The sequence below is a fragment of the Halichoerus grypus genome, chromosome 10 (genome assembly GCF_964656455.1).
Source record: "Halichoerus grypus chromosome 10, mHalGry1.hap1.1, whole genome shotgun sequence".
In the NCBI taxonomy this organism is placed as follows: domain Eukaryota; kingdom Metazoa; phylum Chordata; class Mammalia; order Carnivora; family Phocidae; genus Halichoerus; species Halichoerus grypus.
In genome coordinates, this window is record NC_135721.1 from 107891066 (window position 1) to 107911723 (window position 20658).

Sequence of the window (20658 nt, forward strand, 5' to 3'; positions counted from 1 at the left end):
CTGTGACGCAACTTCCGTCCAAGGAACCGCGAGACAAGAGGGGCGGAACAGAGTGCAGCCAATCAAAGAATTCGGCCAGACGGAAGCCGTGAGGTTGCCGGAAGCTGTCCCGAGGTTCCGACCGGAAAGCGGAAGCGGCTCGCAGCACGTGGGGGCGGTGCCGGTCGGAGGGTTTTGCGTCCACTCGGCTTGTGGTAGTGAAGCTGGCCGCGGCGACAGCGGAGCACGAGGGGCGGGGCGCGGGGGGCAGGAGAGACGCTGCAGAGCGGGGAGACCGGCTGAGCTTCATGGAGGGCTCAGGAGAGCTGCCGGGCCCACAGCCACCGCATCCTGGGGACCACCGCATCCGCGACGGCGACTTCGTGGTGCTGAAACGGGAAGATGTGTTCAAAGCAGTGCAAGTCCAGCGGAGAAAGTAAGTCAGGTTGTTGGTCTTAGGTGTCTCCGTCCCCATTTTCTCGTTACCCCTTCCCCCCAGAGCCCCTCCCACCAGGGTCCCATTCTTGATTCTGTGGATCCCCAATCTCCTCTTTCGTTATTTCCTTTTGGTCTTCCTACAGAGGCCTTTTCCCCCAACGTCCCATTCTCGGCCCTCGGGGTCTCACCTATCACTCCTGTCTTCCTGCAGAGTGCTCCTTCCATGGTTTCAAACCTGACCTTCTGCCTTCAACATCCCTCTCGATCTTTCCACAGGGTCCCATTTCCATTCTTGCCCCTCGGATGCTCAGATACCCTCCCCCCACTCCGCACGCTTACCTTTTCTTCTGTCCTGCGGTTCTTCTAGGTCCGTGATATGTTCTCTCCCGTTATCTCACAGAACCCATCAATCATCCTTTGATATCCTTGCTCTCAGGGTCCTCCCCTCCCCTGCCTTTTCCCCATAGACCATCTTTTCTCCCTATTCCCTCAGCAGGATCAATCCCACAAAAAATGAAACCTCTCCGACCTTTTCTGTCCCTCGGGCTCTTCTCTCTATCCAAACTGGAATAACTGTTTACGCGTAATAACGTTGGAGAGCAACTTCTCATAGCACGTAGGATCACTCTAGGGTTCCCTCACTTTACAGGAAGGGATGCCAGGTCTAGGAAAGTTAAATTCCCCAAAAACAGTTTGCTCAAGGTCTCAAAACTTGAAATTAGGCTTGATTTGTGAACCTGCTGATTAGTTACAACTCTATTTTAATAGTAGAGAAGTGGGAATTTTTGGTAGCTTCTTGGCAGGGGTGGTGAGGTTGTTAAACCCCAAAAGCTCATTAATGCTGAAAATGTATTGAGATGTTTCAGTTAATTATCTGAAAAGTACAACCAAGCTTTCTTTTGAGTTAGGTTATTATAGTACTTTTGACAATGAAATAAGTTGAGTTCAGTGTCAGGAGAACAGCTTTCTGCAGACCATAGGCTAGGAAGTGGTAGATTTGGAGTTTTAAGTGCACACATGAGATGAATTATTTTACTCCTGTGTGAATCAAACTGTTGACTGGTATTTAAAGTGAAACAGGTGTGGGGCACCAGGGTGGCCCAGTCCCTTAAGTGTCTGCCTTCGGCTCAGGTCATGATCTTGGGGTCCTGGGATTGAGCCTCGCGTCATGCTCCCTGCTTAGTGGGAAGTCTGCTTGTCCCTCTCTCTCTGCTGCCCCTGCTCTCTCTTTCTCTCTCTCTCTCTCAAATAAATAAATAAAATCTTAAAAAAAATAAAGTGAAACAGGTGTCATTAGAAAATAGGTTAACAGTCCCCAAAGCACCTTGCTGGTGACAACCAAGTTTTATTGCACAAGAATCAATTTAGTAAAGGCAAGGAAATACAGGGTTGGGGGGGGGTGGGTGTTCCCTTTAGTCCAGAAATATATCTGCATCATTTTCTCTTCTAATCAGAAATTCTGGTTAGAAATATGGGTCAGCCTTCAAGTATATAATTTTTGGAAAGAGCCAATACTAGTTATTTAAACTTTTTAATTGAAGTATAGCAGTGCAGCAAGGTCCTTGTAAGTTTGATGAATGATACCAAAGTTTACACAGCTTTATAATGACCATACAGGTGAAATTTTGGTTTTTCTTTCTTTTCTTTCTCATACTTTTAAGTTGCTTAATTTTAAAGGTTTTTGTTTTGTTTTGTTTTGTTTATTTATTTGACAGAGAGATAGAGAGTACAAGTAGGCAGAGTGAGAAGCAGGCTCTCTGCTGAGCAGGGAGCCCGGTGCGGGACTCTATCCCAGGACCCTGGTATCATGACCTGACCTGAAGGCAGACGCTTAACCGACTGAGCCACCCAGGCACCCCTAAGTTGCTTAATTTTAAAATGTGGTGGTTTGAGTGTGATTGTTAATGTGTTCTTTTAGACAAGAGCTTTTTCATTACCAACAAGGCAGATAGTAACATCTTCATTTCTAAAAAGTACTCTGTAAGCACGCTAGACATATTTACTTGGAAACACTTTTCACTACTTTTCTTGGTAGAAGCCAGTGCATTAATTTCCATTTTGTTTAGTAAATGACCCTCTGAACTCATCTACATTCCAGGGCAGACTCTCACTTCACTCTTCTTTGGGTCTGTACACATCTGGTTGGGCAGAAGCAATATGACTCATTGAGAAGGAGACTCTGCAAATCCCACTCCTTCTCAGTGAAGACATGGCACCACATTCTTCTGACTGGGCCCCACTTTCCTGACTGGGGCTGTGACCTCTTGTCACGCATCAGTTTGAGCGACCCACCCTTCTTTGCATATCAGACCAGCTGCCAGATGGTAAACCCAACCTGGCTCAGACTCAGTGTTTCATTAGCACCAGGGTGCTCAAGGGATGAGAGTATGGGGTGCACATCTGGGCTAAACTGAGTTTCAACTGGATTGACTGAATTTATGTCAGCAAATATTTTGAGAGTCTCTTATGTTCTGTTATGTTATAGAAACTGGGCACCTAGCAAAGAATAAGAATTGACCCTATCTGGATCACTTAGGATCTCACGGGAGTTCACTCAGATGATTCAGCGAGGAGATTTAATGAAGATGTGACACATACACATACAGTGGTGTGGCAAGGTTTAGAGAGCCAACAGAGAATGGTGATGCACCCAGGGTCTAGCAGTAGTGGGAAACTTTTGGCGAGGGAGTCTGGGTGATGTGGTCTATGCATTTGTCGTAGACTCCTGGGGCACAGAGAAAGGAAAAGAAGGTATGGGTGGGGCACAAACAAAATTAACCAGTACGTGTCTTCCAGGATTCGGAGTTCTGTGGACATGGGCCATGTCATAAAACTAGGCGGGGCTTCCTGAGATCCATTGGTCTTTTCTGGAGCAGACTGTGTGATATAATGGAAGGAACCAGGCTTTGGGGTCAGGCTGACCTCGATTTTAATCCCAGCTTCCACTTTTTAACTGTGAATCTTGGACAAGATACTTTTTCCCTAAGCCTCAGATTGCTTTTCTGGAAGGAGCTGTGTCCTAGGATTACTGTGAGAATTAAATAAAATATTAAACACTGGCACATACTGCCTAGCCACTGGTCAATACTCAGGGGATATTAGTTTTCTTTTTTTGGAAAAAAAAATTTTTTTTGTTTTGTTTTTGTGGGATTTTCATTTTAAATGATAAGATAAAAATCCAGGTGATGGGGAAAGCTCATCCTCAGTAGAGCACTGTCAGTGTTAAGCACCATTTCCAAATGTATAGATTGTCAATAATGTTTATCTGTAAATATAATTTGCCTTTACTAGATAATTTTGTTTGTTTGTTTATTAAGTAGGTTCCACACCCAGTGTGAGGCTTGAACTCACGACCCCGAGATCAAGAGTCTCATTCTCTACTGACTGAGCCAGCTAGGCAACTCTGTTTTTACTAGATAATTTTGAAAGAAAATAGCCAGTTAGACCAGGTAATTTGTTAAATCCCTGTCATCTCAATGATAGTTCAATTTTGAGAGTTTCTAGTTAGAGTTGCAAGGGGTGGGGGCACCTGGGTGGCTCAGTTGGTTAAGCGACTGCCTTCGGCTCAGGTCATGATCCTGGAGTCCCAGGATCAAGTCCCGCATCGGGCTCCCTGCTCAGCAGGGAGTCTGCTTCTCCCTCTGACCCTCCCCCCTCTCATGCTCTCTCTCTCTATCTCATTCTCTCTCAAATAAATAAATAAAATCTTTAAAAAAAAAAAGAGTTGCAAGGGGTATGACAATGTGTGTCCAGTGGGCTGGCAGTCTTGGTGACTCTTTATGCTATACAGGAAATCCACAAAGCTGTGAGTCTGGACATCCTGTCAGTGCAAATTGGAGTCAGACCAGTGCCTCAGAAGAGGAAGGTCTTCTGTCCTTTTTCTCCTTCCAAATTCAGTGTTTTTGTAGGTTCTTACTTATTTTATGTCTCTGCCCCAACCCAGTTCTCTCTGGTTCCTTTGTCAGTTTATGTTCAGAGGTAATGCTACTGATCATTCTTTATGGAGACCAGTTTTGAAATAAACTTGATTGAGCCTATCTTTTCTATACTGAATGCAAATGAGATTCAGCTAATTGCATTTTCTTCCCTAGAAAAGTAACTTTTGAAAAACAGTGGTTCTATCTGGATAACGTCATTGGCCATAGTTATGGGACCACATTTGAAGTGACCAATGGAGGAAGTCTTCAGCCTAAGAAGAAGAAGGAAGAGCCTACTTCAGGTGCACTACTTTGGGTATATGAAATAGGTGCTCTTGAGCTGGCTAGTCTGAAACCTGTCGGCCCCAATTCTAAAATGCTAACCCAGGCTATCCCCAAGGAAATTTAAACTTATAATCTAAGAACTGTAGCTTGGTAGAATGAAGCAAGGTCTGCCTTTGGCTTTGGAATTCTGGCTCCAGCCCATGAATAACTGGCTTTCTGACTTTTGGGCCAAGTTTTTAATCCTAGAAGAATCCTTGCTACTTCAGTGTAAGAGCAGGTAGAGTCCTTTCAGTGCCCCGAAGTTAGATAACAACTGCAGGCAGTTAGCATGTCAGGTAGAGTTAAGAGTCTGGCTTCGAATTTAACTGACTAGGTTTAAGTTCCAGTTTTGTCACTTGCCTTGTAACCTTAGGCAGGTCACTTGGTTTCTCTAGGTCTTGTGTCTGCATCTGTAAAATGGAGCCATAAATACATGTAATGCCTAGGCTGTAGCCAGTGTTCAGTCACATAACACATAGGAAGTTCTTAACAGTGCCTTGCCTGTAGCGAAGGCCCCATAATTTTAGTTGTTATTGTTAATTAAAATTAAATATTTCAACAGTTGTTTAAATAAATGTACGTAAAATACTTTCTTAATAAAATAAAAATAATTCATTTTTAAAATCAAGTAACTAAAATACTATTGAAGTTTTGGTTCAAACCAGTTAATTAAATACTTTTAAACTAACCTCCATAGTTTTATTGAGCACCAAATATGTGCCAGGCATGATTAGGCACTGTCTAAATCATCTCATAAAGTGTACCGAGCAGTGGGGAGCACCAAGAATAAGTAGACAGGCAGACAACACACTTGCAGATGGTGATGTGTGCTGTGAAGATGGTCAAGCAGGGAGATGTACTGGAGACTGATTGGGTGAGACGTGGCTGAGACAATGAGCTCAGCCCAGAGGGATGGGAAGGACCTAGAGCTCTGTCATGAAGGCACTCCCAAGTGGAGGGAGCAGCGGGTGCCAAAGCCCTGTAGTGAGCTTGGGCTTGGTGTGTCTAAGGAACAGAAGGGTAGTGTGGCTGAAGCAGTGGGGTCAAGAAATGAGGTCAGAAAAGGTTGTCAGGGGCCAGAGCATATACAGGATGGGCTGGATGTGGACATGAACTTAGAAGAAGAAAGATTTTACATAACTTCAGATCATAAATGTCATTAAGCAATTTCCTTCCTTAGAGACCAAAGAAGCAGGCACTGATAATCGAAATATAATTGATGATGGGAAATCTCAGAAACTTACTCAAGATGACATAAAAGCTTTAAAGGACAAAGGCATTAAAGGAGAGGTAATATTCAAAGGATGTTGTGTTTTGCTTTTGTTTGGTATTGAGGAAATTGCTTGGATTTTAAAGCAGGATTTACTTAAGGTGAAATGTAAAAATACTGTTTTCCTCTTAGAAATAGCTTGACATGTACATGCCATTCAGTAGATCAAAGATTTCATTTCTTATATGCAGGAATGTAAGTGAGTGAATTACTGATATTATTAGCAAAAGAGAATTTAATAGCTTAGTGCATATCAGAGCTTAACTTGGTTCATTTTCAGTAATGTTTTCAGCCAGTGTCTTCAGGAAGGACAGTTTCCTTTACATCCTTTCTCCCTTTATTATGTAGCTCTGGGTTTTTTTACCCTGTTTTAAGTGCAGTTAAAGGTACTTGTGTTTTAATACAAGTTCTAGATAGAGTAAAAAATGCAGTTTATTCATTTGGACTTCTGTGGAAAAGGGACTGGAAAATCAGACCTTTGGATACATTCTAGGGTAAGAAACCTTTGAAGTTATCATTTCAGTGGAAATAAAGTTTCAGGAAATCTGCTTGCTCCTTTTCTTATAGGAAATAGTTCAGCAGCTAATTGAAAATAGTACAACATTCCGGGACAAGACAGAATTTGCTCAAGATAAATATATAAAAAAGAAGAAAAAGAAGTAAGTGGATTTTGTTCAAAAAGGATGAAAGCATTAAATTTTTAAGGATTTATAAAATGTATATTATTAAAAATAAAATATTTTTCAGCCAGTTTTTAAAAACAGATGTCCTCTTTTTTCTTCCCCCAGGTATGAAGCCATCATTACTGTTGTGAAGCCATCCACCCGCATTCTTTCAATTATGTATTATGCAAGAGAACCTGGAAAAATTAAGTACGCTTTGTTTCCTTTCAAAAGTATAATTGGGGGAAAATATATCTTTAAGAAAAGTCATGATTTTAAGTAAAATGAAAAACTTGCTCACCTGCATAAAGTGTCCTCCTACCTCATGAATTGTAAGTTCTTTTTACTGTTGCCTCCAAAGCAGTCTATAATCTTATCAACATAATTTTTACGAAATAAACAAAACTTAAAAAAATGATTAAAATAGCTGGCCCTGCTTAGCTAAAATAAACGAATCATTCTTTTTTCCTTAGCCACATGAGATATGATACACTAGCCCAGATGTTGACGTTGGGAAATGTCCGTGCTGGCAATAAAATGATCGTAATGGAAACCTGTGCAGGCTTGGTGCTGGGTGCAATGATGGAACGGATGGGAGGTAAGATTTAGCATTTTTAGGTTCATTAAAGCACTACCCTGACGTGAGTAGAAGAGCCTGAAAACTCAAGTGCACAGAAAGGCTGAATTACTGCAAGATTCACAAAATGGCTTGGGTAGGCCCACACCACCCCAGTCCCTAGGACCTTCCTGCAGAGTCCACATCTCCCAGCCAGTGCTGTGTCGGTGCCCCTGGATGGCAATTGCCCTTGCCCCAACTTCAGTATCAGTGGGGATGTTTAAGAAGCCTTTGGCTGGCTTGGACCTCCAGGACAGTGATTTCAGTAAATTCTTGAATAGCTCGTTCTCATTTTATTGGCCTGAGTTGAGGGGATTGGATGAGAAGACTACGAGGGGTATATTTTGTCCTGGAGGAACACAACACAGCCTGGTTTGCCTACCTCTCTAATCCTGTGGCAGATAAGAGCTTCTGACTGCCCTGATTGAGGATTGGATTGGGGGAAAGCTGAGAGCCAATTACCAATCATGTGATACCCAAATTTGCACGATCACAGGGTTTTACCATAGTGTCACGTGGAGGTTCATGTGTTTTGGAATTATATTTCCTTCATTGGGAATATTGATTGGCTGAACAGACCACCCAGGGAGCTGCATCATCCTGCAGCCCCTGAAGAGTGGAGACCTTCAGTCTTCGTACTGTGGAGGACCCTGGGGGTTTGCTGAGTCTAGAATCACCTCCATCGAGCAGCTGTTAATTTTTTAATCTCTTCAGGTTTTGGTTCCATTATTCAGCTGTACCCTGGAGGTGGACCTGTTCGGGCAGCAACAGCATGTTTTGGATTTCCCAAATCTTTCCTCAGTGGTCTTTATGATTTCCCACTCAACAAAGTGGACAGTCTCCTAAATGGAACATTTTCTGCGGAGATGTTATCTTCAGAGCCTAAAGACAGTGTTTCAGTTGAAGAAAGTAATGGCACCCTGGAGGAAAAACAGACTTCGGAACAGGAGAATGAAGACAGCGTGGCAGAAGCCCAAGAGAGCCATCATCCACCAGAACAGGAAACAATGGAAATCGTCTCTCAAGATCCAGAATATAAGGAGCCTAAAGAGAGAGGAAGCAAAAAGGATTATGTAAGTGTTAAGAGTCCCCCTAACCTTCATAATATTCCCCTCAGAGTTTGAGTTAACTTCATCGAAGCACTGAGATTTGGTTTGGCTTTGGAACATCAATGCCCAAGATAATAAATACCAAAATAGATGGAGAAAATGTGTGTGTGGGTGTACACACTGTGTGATGTATTCTTTGGGATGGAGCTTCAGGATCCAGAAGCATTGTATAGGTAGCTGACTGATTGTTCTATAACAAACGGGTTTGTGTGTTTTCAACTTCCTCATGAATGACCTTCTGTTGCTCTAGTCCAAGTTGATAAATACTGTGGAAATGTTGTGACCAGCATTTCCATGAACCTGACTGAACGACCTCAGTACATTAGTTTCTTCTTTTTCTTCTTGAAGATTCAGGAAAAGCAGAGGAGACAAGAAGAGCAAAGGAAAAGACATTTAGAGGCTGCTGCTCTGCTGAGTGAAAGAAACTCAGATGGGTGCGTTGATGAAGGAATGCAGATATCTGGGTGCTCATGGGCTGTGCTTCAAACAGATTAGAATTTTCTATCTGTGTGTCTGCTTTGACTATAGTGGGAGCAGAGACGGTGATTCTATCTTGGGTTTTTAAAGAAAGAAGGCTGCATCTGGTGGAGGTGGGAAATTGATTGTGCTGGTTTCAGAGTTTTAGAATAAATTTGAAATGTCTCCAGTGACAGTGTATCAGATGAGTCTGTGTGGTCCTGCTACGTGCATGTGGTGGGGCATTCAAATTGATGTGATGCTGGCTGACGGTAAAGGCTAAGGAAAACCTGACCGGAGACGTAGATTCTGGTAACTGGAAAGCCAGAATTACAATGTTGGATTTATTTCCAATTTTTTTTTTTTTAATCAAGAATGTCATTAAATGCTACTTAGAGTTGCCAAGCACCAAGAGAGCTTTTAATTCATTTTGTGTTTCTTAGAAAGTAATATCTCATGATTTTATGGTTTTTTTGGGAATTTGTAGAATGTTGTATTTAAAGCTCTTCCTCGTGTGAGTCGTGGCAAATGAATAGATGATCATTTTTTTTAAGATTTTATTTATTTATTAAAGAGACAGAGTACAAGCAGGGGGAGTGGCAGAGGGAGAGGGGAAGCAGACTCCCTGCAGAGCAGGGAGCCCAAAGCGGGAATTAGTCCCAGGATCACAGGATCATGACCTGAGCCAAAGGCAGACACTGAAGCAGCTGAGCCAACCAGGCGCCCCAGTAGATGATCATTTTAAGTGCATTTTAAAATTTATGCTCTGCTTTGCTGAGTAGAGAATTTGTCTTAACGTTTTCCTTGCAGTTTAATTGTAGCTAGTCGTTTCCATCCCACTCCACTCCTGCTGTCTTTGCTGGACTTCGTGGCCCCTTCAAGGCCGTTTGTGGTCTACTGTCAGTATAAAGAGGTAATGCTGGAATGGAAGGGCCGGGAGTTCTTGCATCTGCGTGTTAATACTCAAATCGCAGCCCTCAAAGGCATTCTTAACAAAATTGTGTTTATACCTTTAGCCTCTGTTGGAATGCTACACAAAACTGCGGGAAAGAGGAGGGGTCATCAACCTCAGGCTGTCTGAAACCTGGCTCAGGAATTACCAGGTACGTGTTCTTCCAGCCATTTCCAGGGAGCTGCTCTCCTGAGTCACTGGCTCTCTGCAGTAGTGCCAGAAGTTGTTAAATAGACGCCCCTATTTCCGTCTACAGGGATGAAAGAATCTGCCTGTAACTCAAAAGTGCCCTGGCTTTTCCTGGACCCTTTTCCTCCTTTCACGTCAGGGTCTATTACTCTCTAATTCCAGTCCAGAGACACTTAAAATGCAAACAGTTGTGGTTCATGTTTCTCCAAGGCCTCGAGATCATTGTGGAGGGAATAACTGCTAATAGCAAAATCCCTAGGCTGACAAGAAAGTGACTCTCCCCTCTCTGCTGGGATGTCTTTGCAGCAGGTTTTCAGGATTTACTGGTGGGCCCCATGTCAGTTCAGGTCCTGTGAATTAGAAGTGAAAGGGATTTATGGGGGAAGATGCCTCTGAAAGATGAGGGAGAAAGGGAACAGGATCAGATGGGAAAGCCCTCAGATGGTGGTGGAGGTGTGATTTCTGTAAAAGAAGGGAGAGAAAGGAAGATGGGGAGGAAGAGCCTGCAGCAGGGCCTTCAGAATGTCTCAGCCAGGATGATGGGAAACCCCAGAGCAAAGACTGCCTGTTAAAGGAGCCCTGTGTTGGGCAGAAACGTTGCGGTCCTGGGTACCCATGCTCAGTAATCGACTTGGAGCAGCCCATGGCCTCCGTGGGTGTGAATGCTGCAGAGGATCCCAAAGGAGCCTCAGCTACAGGCTTTCTGCTGCCTGAACTCCTCACAGCCAGTTCCCTCTTGAAGGGAGATCTGAGGCAGCACCTCCATGGCCGCCACAGGCCCTCCCCTGCTGCTTGGACCTCGTACTACTTTAATCCAGGATACTCAAAGCCCTGAACGGACCCTGCCCTTCATGGCAGTCATCTTCTTGAGCTATGGTAACAGCAGAGAAGAGATTTTGTCAGAGTTAACAAGGTATCAGGGAAGGGAAGCTCTGGATATATGTCCAGTAGCTACTTCTCCGTGGACCCAAGCTCCACTGTTGGCCATGAAGCTTCCTGGAGCCAATAGGAAGGAAGCTATGCATAGGCCCAGAGTACTACACAGACATTGGCTTGTTTGCCACCAGGAACTTGCCTTGCCAGGTTTGAGAGCAGCAGCTTCAGTTTTATTTTTCACAAGAAAATCATTTAAACCATTCTACACTTTTATCTGCACTATCACATGAAGGAAGGAGCTCTTTAGGAATTGGTCTGATTAAATCTTCAAGAGAATCTCTGTCATTTAAATTCTCATTTCTGGCATGTGTATTGTTATCATGTGCTTTATCTGCTTAGGAAAACATGAATGTCTTTCTGTCTTGATTAGGTTTTGCCAGATCGAAGTCATCCCAAACTACTGATGAGCGGAGGTGGGGGGTACCTTCTCTCAGGCTTCACTGTTGCCATGGATAACCTTAAAGCAGACCCCAGTCTCAAATCCAACGCAGGCACTTTAGAATCACACACGACTGAAGAACCAGCAGCTAAAAAACGGAAATGCCCGGAGTCTGACTCTTAACCTTTCAAAAATTGCTCTGATTTTTGTCCTCAGGCGTTACACAGTTTAGTAATTAAACTTTAAATGCCATTACTAATTGTTTTCTCATCTAAAAGTAAGTCTATACACTTGTTCCTGGGAAGGATGAGTCAGCCTTTTGTCCACCTCTGGCACGGATAAATTTGGTCTGTCAGAACATCGAGCCAAAATACCCAAGCCTGGGTGTATGCAGTGGACTGGTATATATGGCCAATTCTGTTTATTTCACAAAAATCCTTTAAGTACTTTTAGTACTCTGTGAAAATATCTTGACAATTTAGACATCCTGGAAATATATTTATATAAGACTTTGTTTATATGTTAAGCTAAGTGGAATAACGCAACTTACCTAAAACTTGGGTACTGAAAGAAAGAATTTGTGGAAGAAATTTCTTGTGTTCATTCCACTCTCTTCAACCTAAGCAATATGGATGTGTGAGGGTATGAGATTTACAGTACCAAAAATATCCTCCTTGTTCCCTCTAGTCTAATAAACTTTGTTAAAACACTAGATTTTTTTATTTTAATAGTTGACAACTTAGGAAAGTTCTGAGTATTTATTGTACTGCTTTTTTGGTCAATACACAAAGGTGTAGTAGGGTACTTTTTTGCGTTAATTTGCCCATCTCCTCATTCTTTGTTGCAGGTGTGAAGTGACTAGAATTTTTGTGTTCTATTAAATTAAAGGAAACAGCAAAGGTTTTTTTTCCCCTACCCAGAGACTTATGGAGATAAACACACATACAGGTTTATGGTTGTTGGTATATACACACATATATATATTTATATATACGTATGGAAACAAAGAGAATGCACTATTTATATGATCTATGACAAAGTTTAGTGCAGGGCTTAGACCAGTTCTCATTGCATTAGTGTCACTCCTTGTCAAATGTATTTTAAAGTGCCTTTTTTGGTGATTATTAATGCTGTTTGTTGAGCTCTGGCATGATTAGGTGGTTAGCCTTTCTAAGCTCTGAAAACATATAATCAAATTTGGTCATCTACTGCAGCCAAGGAAAGTATTTAGAGTAAGCCATGGCTCTTGTCTTGCTCAGTAAACATGCTCATAGTGTGTATTGTTCACATCGTTATAGCGTAGATGCTGATCATCCAGCAGGGAGCATCTCAGAAAAAAAGAAATTACGTTTTCCTAATAGCATGTACTATCCTGATAATGATCAGTGTGATTACCAACAAGTACTGTTTTGATTCCTTTTTCTTAAAACAGTTGCTTTTAAAGAATAAAAGTGTTTCCTATTATTTGTCTGATTTACATTAATGATGGGGTCAGTGACGCCACATTCACTGGCTTTCAGCTGATGGCGACACGTGATCTGTATAAGGCAATGGGCCCAAATTGACACCTCACTGGACATGTCCTTGCAAACAGTTGTCACCCACATACAACCAGTCACGTTTTGTCAAGGAGAACTGCACAGACTGGATTCAGTAGTGGCTCGTCTCCACTGGTTGCTGTTTGAATCCTCTCCTCCTTGGGATTCATCCAGTTTTCAAGGCCCACCTCATTTCATTCATTCTGGAAGTCTGCACTACCAAAGCATTGTGTGCCCATGTAGCCGACCCTGGACTTGACTTGTGAACTCATCTCATGTACCAGCAGCAGAAGTTAACCTTAACCTGTGTTATTTTTCCTCTTGCGTATAATTTACTTCATCTTTAATTCAATAACTTGAGAACTTAGTGTGTGCCGAATTCCCTGGAGGGCTTATTAAACCCAGATTGTTTAACACCTCAGAGTTTCTGATTCAGTAGGTCTGGGGTGGGACAGAAGATTTGCATTTCTAGGAAGTTTCCAGGTGATGCTGCTGGCCCAGGGACCACTGCTTGAGAAACACTCCTGTGTGTGCACCCACATCAAGAGCGCAGCAAAATACATGATGCTTTTGTCTTGTTTGTAAAGTGGACAATTCTATGACTTCTGGACATCTAGCCACCAGGAGAGTTATGTGAAGTAACACTTTAATGAGTAGTAATCAAAAAGACAAAAGTCATTTTGTGATGTCCACCGTATTTCTTCACTGGATTAGGGTACTTGGAAATATACAGTGGTGCCAATTAGATGATTTTTTAGCTTAGACGCACACTAAAATTGTGTGAAGCATATCCCCCCTCCAGCTTTATTGAATTATAATTGACCTGTAACATTGTGTAAATTGGGGCACCTGGGTGGCTCAGTTGGTTGAGCATCTGACTCTTGGTTTTGGCTCAGGTCCTGAGATCGAGCCCTACGTCAGGCTCTGCGCTCAGCTGGGAGTCTGCTTGAGGTTCTCTCCTTCTCCCTCTGCCCCTGTCCCCACCCCCGCTCATGTGTGCTCTCTCTCTCTCTCCCTCTCTAAAATAAATCTTAAAAAAATATATATTGTGTAAGTTTAAGGCATATAACTTATTTGATACACTTAAATATTGCAAAGTGATTACCACCATAGCCTTAGCTAACACCTCCATCCCATCACATAATTACCATTTGTTTGTGGTGAGAATGTTTAAGATCTGTACTAGCAACTTTCAGTATATAATGCAGTATTGTTAACTATAGTCACTATGCTGTATATTAGATCTCCAGAACTTACTCATCTTATAACTGGAAGTTTATACCCTTTGATCAAATCTCCTCAGTAGCCCCCCCCCCCCCCCAGCCTCTGGCAACCACTATTTTACTCTGTTTTTACGAGTTTGGTTTTTTAGATTCCACATTCAAGTAACATACATATTTGTCTTTCTCTGTCTGGCTTAGTTCACATAGCACAATGCCCTCAAGGTATCCAGTTGTCACAAATGGCAGGATTTCCTTCTCATGGCTGAATAATGTTCCATTGTGTGTAGATACCACATCTTTATCCATTCATTCATTGACAGACACTTAGGTTGTTTCCCTCTCTTGCCGATTGTGAATAATGCTGCAGTGAACGTGGGTGTACAGGTACCTCTTCGAGATACTGATTTTGTTTCCTTCAGATATATATCCGTATACAAAAGGTCTATATGCTTACACTCCCTTCTTGTGTTTTATGATTTTGATTGCACAATTTATTTTTTCATACTGTGTATCCATTAACAAATTATTGTATTTACAGTTATTTTTAATCCTTTTGTCTTTTAACCTTTGTACTGGAATTATAAGTGATTAACCCACCACCATTACAATATTCTGAATTTATATATCAGTGAGTTTTATACTGTTTTCAATTAGCTGATTAGTAGCTTCCATTTTAGCTTAATGAACTCCCTTTAACATTTCAAGTCAAGCTAGTCTAGTGGTGATGAACTTCAGCTTTTTGTCTGGAAAACTCTCCATTTCTGAAGGACAACTTAAGAGTATTCTTTTTTTTAATTTTTTATTCTTCTTATTATTTATTAACATATAATATTTGTTTCCGGGGTACAGGTCTGTAATTCATCAGTCTTACACAATTTACAGCGCTCACCCTAGCACATACCCTCCCCAATGTCCATCACCCAGCCACCCCATCCCTCCCACCCCCCCCACTCCAGCAACCCTCAGATTGTTTCCTGAGATTAAGAGTCTCTTATGGTTTGTCTCCCTCTCTGGTTTCGTCTTGTTTCATTTTCCCCTCCCTTCCCCTATGATCGTCTGTCTTGTTTCTCAAATTCCACGTATCAGTGAGTTCATATGATAATTGTCTTTCTCTGATTGACTTACTTCGTTTAGCATAATACCCAACATAGAGTATTCTTGAGTAGAGTATTCTTGATTGGCAGTTTTTTGGCTTTTTTCAGCACTTTGAATATATCATCCCATTTCCTTCTGACAAGGAGAATTTCTGCTAAAAAATTCACTAGTAGTCTTATAGGGGTTCCTTTGTAGGTAACAAGTTGCTTTTCTCTGGCTCCTTTTAAGAGTCTCCTTATCTTTAATTTTTAACAATTATAATGTGTCTCGGTGTAGCTTCATCTTATTTGGTACTCTTTGGGTTTCTTGGATCTGGATGTCTGTTTCTTTCTCCAGGTTAAGGAAGTTTTTAGCCATTATTTCTTTAAATAACTTTTCTGCCACTTTCTCTTTCCTTCTGGGACCCAGATAATGCATATGTTTGTCCACTTAATGGTCTCATAAGTCCCTTCATCTTCACTCTTTTTCGTTTTTTAAATTTTTTGCACCTCTGATTGGATGAATTCCACTGCCCAGTCTTTGAGTTCATTGATCCTTTCTTCTCTTTGATCTATCTGCTGTTAAACCCCTATATTGAATATTTTAGTTCACTTATTGTATTATTTAGCTCTATGATTTCTTTGTGGTACTTACTTATATTTTCTGTCTTTTGAAATTCTCACTTTGTTCATGACCTGACCATGGTGAGCATTTTTATGACCATCATTTTGAATTCTCTGTAAGATAAATCACTTATCTCTCTTTAAGATCTGTTTCTGGACATTTGTTCTTTTGTTTGGAACACATTCCTCTGTTTCTTTATTTTTTCTTTACTCTCTATGTTGGTGCTTACATATTAGATATGACAGCAACCTCTTCCAATCTTGACAAATTGGTCTTGTGTAGGAGATAAGCCTCACCAGTCAGCTCAGTTTGAGCTCCTGTTTGTCAAACCTTTGTGATTGTTGGGGCGCTTGGGTGGCTCAGTTGGTTAAGCATCCAACTCTTGATTTCAGCTCAGGTCATTATCTCAGGGTTGTAAGATAGAGCCTTGCATCGGGCTCTGCACTGGGCATGGAGCCTACTTAAGATTCTCTCTCTCCCTCTGCCCCTCCCCCCCAAGAAAAAACCTTTGTGATCATCTAAACCACCATCTTTGTTCTTAGTGATCCCAGTAATTGAGGGTGTGCCAAGACCTGCAAATACCCCAAAGGGGAGAATTATTGTCAGCACCTAGAAGCAGGCTGATTAGCAGCCAGGTGGTGTATCTAATATCTTTATTTGAAATATATTGTTGCCTCTAGGCTAGTGTTAATTTTTGTAAAATAGATTACAGGTTTTTCTTGAACTTAAGTAGCACAGGTCAGATGGCAAGAAATGTGAGTCCCTGAATAGCTACTGAAAGAGTAACTGATAAGCTATTAACTACTCCCATCAACATTTACTAGACACCCTCTGCTTTTTGATCCTTTATGGAGAAGAATCAAATCTTTGAAGTATAGGAAATTAATATGTACTCTCCTCCCCCCTCCCATTCTCCCCTCCTCCCTTTTTTTTTTTTTTTTTTTCCTCTTATATAGTTCCATTAATAACCTGGAGTTGAATAGTTGTGGCGGAGACCATGTGGCCCTCAAAGCCTAAAATATGGGGGGGGGGGGTGGGGGGGGGAGGATGGGTTAGCCCGGTGATGGGTATTAAGGAGGGCACGTATTGCATGGAGCACTGGGTGTTGTATGCAAACAATGAATCATGGAACACTACATCAGAAACTAATGATGTAATGTATGGTGACTAACATAACATAATAATAATTAAAAAAAGCCTAAAATATGTGCTAGGTGGCCGACTAAGAGATGTGCTGACGGTGGATGTAAGGGAAGTGAGAGGGAGTGTGTGATGAAGAGAGCAGGGGAGCAGCACTTTGGAGCAACCACATCAGGGAGCCGGTTTGGAGCAAGCCGCGACAAAAGACATAAAGTGAAATCCAGAGCTTCACGGTCCTCTAGGCCTCCGGGCAGAATTTGACATGGGCGACCCCTTTCCTTGCGACAGCTTTCTCACCTGGCTTCTAGGACACAACTCGTTTGGTTTCCCCCCTCCCTTTCTGGCTATTCTTCCTCCATCTCTGTTTCTGGTTCCTCTTCATCTCTGAGATGAATGTTTAGAACCATGTTGACATGCCCCAGGGCTTAGCAGTTGCACCGTTGCCCTTTTTTGTCTACACACTGCTAGGTGTAGGGTGGTGGAAGGATTTGGGGTCTGAGCGAAGAAAAAGATATGACCATGAGGTGGCAGTAGCACCCACATGCTTTACTGAGTGGTGGCCCTGCTCCGACAGGTTAACAAGGGAGGGGGTGTTTTTCACTGCAGGAATCTGTCTAGAAGCCACACCATGGGGTTACTTCTCAGAAGAAGAGGAGGGCAAGAGAACCCCCAGGGAATGGGGAATTAAAGAGGGCCTTCTCGTGTTTAGGTGGAGTCTCTGGGTCTGATAGCTCTGAAGGACAGGAGTCTTAGAACTTAAAAGGCTTGGCATCTGATAACCACTAGGCCCTTTCGATCAATGGTCAGCAGATGCCGGGTATATGCTGAAGGTATGAAAAGCAGATGGACCCTAAATGTCTAAAAGTTTGCTTATTTGGGCTCTATTTAAAAGAAGTAGATGTGAATGTAAGACCTAAAACCATAAAACTCCTAAACACACACACACACACACACACACACACACACACACACACACACACACACACACGGTAAGCTCCTTAACATCAAGCTTGGTCACGATTTTTTGGATTTGACACCAAAAGCAAATGAAATAAAAGCAAAAATCAACAAGTGGAACTACATCAAACTACAAAGCTTCTGCACAGGGGCGCCTGCGTGGCTCAGTCAGTTAAGCGTCTGCCTTCAGCTCAGGTCATGATCCTGGGGTACTGGGATCAAGCCCTGCATCAGGCTCCCTGCTCAGTGGGGAGTCTGCTTCTCCCTCTCTCTGCCTTTCCCCCCTCTCATGCTCTCTATCTCTCTCAAATAAATAAAATCTTTAAAAAAAAAATTTAGTTCTAGATATTTTATTCTTTTTGATGAAATTGTAAATGGGATTTTTTTCTGAATTTTTCTTTCTGATAGTTCATTGTTAGTGTATAGAAACACAACAGATTTTTGTATACTGTATCCTGTAGCTTGATTTTGTATCCTGTAACTTTACCGAATTCATTTATTATAACGGGTTTTTTCTGGTGGAGTTTTTAAGGTTTTCTGTATGTAAAATCATGTCATCTGCAAATCTTGACAGTTTTACTTCTTTCTTTCCAATTTGGATGCCAATCCAATTTGGATTCCAATTTTTTTCTTACCTAATTGCTGTGCCTAGGACTTCCAATGCTATGTTGAATAAAAGTGGCAAGAGTGGGCATCCTTATTTTATTCCTGATCTTAGAGGAAAAGCTTTTAGTTTTTCACCATTAAGTGGGATGTTAGCTATGGGCTTGTCATATATGGTTTTTATTACGTTGAGGTAATACCTATACCTATATATCTATACCTACTTTGTTGACAGCTTTTATCATAAATAAATGTTAAATTTTGTCAAATGCTTTTTCTACATCTATTGAGATAATCAGATGATTTTTGTCTTTTATTTGGTTAATGTGTGTCATGTTAATTGATTTACAGATGTTGAACCATCCTTATATCTCTGGAATAAATCCCATTTGATCATGGTGTATGATCCTTTTAATGTATTGTTGAATTCAGTTTGCTGAGGATTTTTGTATCTATGTTCATCAGGGATATTGGCCTGTAATTTTCTTGTGTCCTTGTCTGGTTTTGGTATTAGAGTAATGCTGGCCTCATAAAAATGAATTTGGAAGGATTTCCTACTCTTCAATTTTTTGGAACATTTTCAGATGAATTGGTATTAATTCCTCTTTGAATGTTTGGTAGAATTCACCAGTGAAGCCGTGTGGTCCTGGACTTTTGTTTGTTGGTAGGTTTTTGATGATTAATTCAACCTACTTACTAGTAATTGGTCTGTTCAGATTTTCTAATTCTTCATGATTCAGTCTTGGAAGGTTGTATGTTTTTAGGAATGTATCCATATCTTCTAGGTTGTCCAATTTGTTGGCATATAATTATTCATAGTAGTATCTTATGATCCTTTGTGGTGTCTGTTGTAACAGCTCCTCTTGCATTTCTGATTTTATTTATTTGAGCCCTCTCTTTTTTTCTTGGTAGGTCTAGCTATAAGTATGTCAATTTTGTTTATCTTTTTAAAGAAGTAGCTCTTTGTTTCGCTAAACTTTTCTATTACCTTTTTAGTCTTTATTTCATTTATTTCCACCCGATCTTTGTTATTTCCTTCCTTCTACTAACTTTGGGCTCCATTTATTGGTTTTCCGGTTTTAAATGCCATCTCTATGATGATGACTCCCACGTGATGTCTTTACAACAGATCCTCCCCCTGCCCCTTGAGCTCCAGGCCCGTATACCTGACTCAACACCTCCACTTGGGTGTCTGGTCACATCTTAGACTTAACATAACCCAACCTGAATTCCCCGTATCCTCCTTCCCAAGCCAGTCCCTCCTACAGTTCTCCCTACCTCTGCTGTTCCCCGTTGCTCAGGCCTAAAGCTTTCATCCTTGACACCTCTCTTTCACTTATGCCACACCAAATCCTTCAGCCCTACCTGTCCTCTGTCTCCAAAATAGATCCATAGTTTGATGACTTCTCTTTACCCCCAGTGCCACACCCTGGTCCAAGCCATCACAGTGACCCACCAGGATTATTGCAGTGGTCTCCTTACTGGTTTTTGTGTTTGTGCCCGGGAGCTGGAGTGTTGTTATCACGGAAAGCAAATATTGTCAGTCCTCTACTGAGATCTCTCAAATTGCAAAAGCACAAGGCCTTACCAAGGGCCTACAGAGCCCTGTGTGATCTAGCCCATGCCACTTCACTTCCTATGTCCTCCACGTGGGCCTCCCTGCTCATCTTCGAACATACCAACCACATTACTGTCTCGGGGCCTTTGCACTTATTGCTCTCTGCCTGAAGTGTCCTCCCCCAAGGGGTCCACATGGCTTACACCCTCACTTTCTTTAGGTGTTTTACTTTCTCAGTGAGGCCTGCTATGTACCCAAGTGGCTGGTTTCTGGGCTACAGAGTAGTAATTATTGTAGTTAGTCAATTATTTTAGCACCCGAAATCTCCCAATTATACTACATTTTACAGTGATATGTTGTGTATTTTCATTTTGTAATGCTAGGACCCTTTCTCTCCTCCTGTTCCATCACTATGCCTTAACTCCTCCTTGATAAAATATTAGAAACCATGACAGTTAAAATATTCAAATAGGAGAAGAACTCTAAAATACAGATGGTTACGTCTGTGGAAGGATTTGGGAGGAGAGGGTTACAGGCCGTTGTTTCTGATAGTATTAGATACCTAGGGCCGCCCTAACGAAGAATCAAAAACTGAGTGACTTAAAACAACATAAATGTGTTGTCTCACAGAAGTTCCAAATCAAGGTGTCTGCAGGGCCATTCTCCCCCTGAAAGTTCTAGGGGAGAATCTTTCTTTGCTCTTCCAGCGTCTGG

At 41.8% G+C, this 20658-nt stretch overlaps 1 protein-coding gene across 2 annotated transcripts; it reads left to right on the forward strand.

Annotated features, from left to right (window-relative positions):
* Positions 1–134: 134 nt before the first annotated feature.
* Positions 135–12691, forward strand: TRMT6 (tRNA methyltransferase 6 non-catalytic subunit). Of its 2 annotated transcripts, XM_036095827.2 has the most exons (11): positions 135–415; positions 4509–4636; positions 5839–5948; positions 6496–6587; positions 6717–6800; positions 7064–7188; positions 7921–8279; positions 8664–8749; positions 9582–9684; positions 9788–9874; positions 11219–12691. In XM_036095827.2, the coding sequence occupies exons 1-11, from the start codon at positions 288–290 to the stop codon at positions 11408–11410; spliced, it is 1494 nt and encodes a 497-aa protein (XP_035951720.1). In that variant the 5' UTR covers positions 135–287; the 3' UTR covers positions 11411–12691. The 2 variants fall into 2 exon arrangements, with proteins under 2 accessions (XP_035951720.1, XP_077913083.1); XM_078056957.1 differs by lacking the exons at positions 8664–8749; positions 9582–9684.
* The last annotated feature ends 7967 nt before the right edge of the window (positions 12692–20658 follow it).

Bases quoted from the DNA above. Each gene is read 5' to 3' on its own strand.
- TRMT6 (XM_036095827.2), top strand. From the start codon at position 288: ATGGAGGGCTCAGGAGAGCTGCCGGGCCCACAGCCACCGCATCCTGGG. The intron at 7,189-7,920 runs GTAAGATTTAGC...TAATCTCTTCAG, and splicing joins AATGATGGAACGGATGGGAG to GTTTTGGTTCCATTATTCAG. The intron at 8,280-8,663 runs GTAAGTGTTAAG...TTCTTCTTGAAG, and splicing joins GAGGAAGCAAAAAGGATTAT to ATTCAGGAAAAGCAGAGGAG.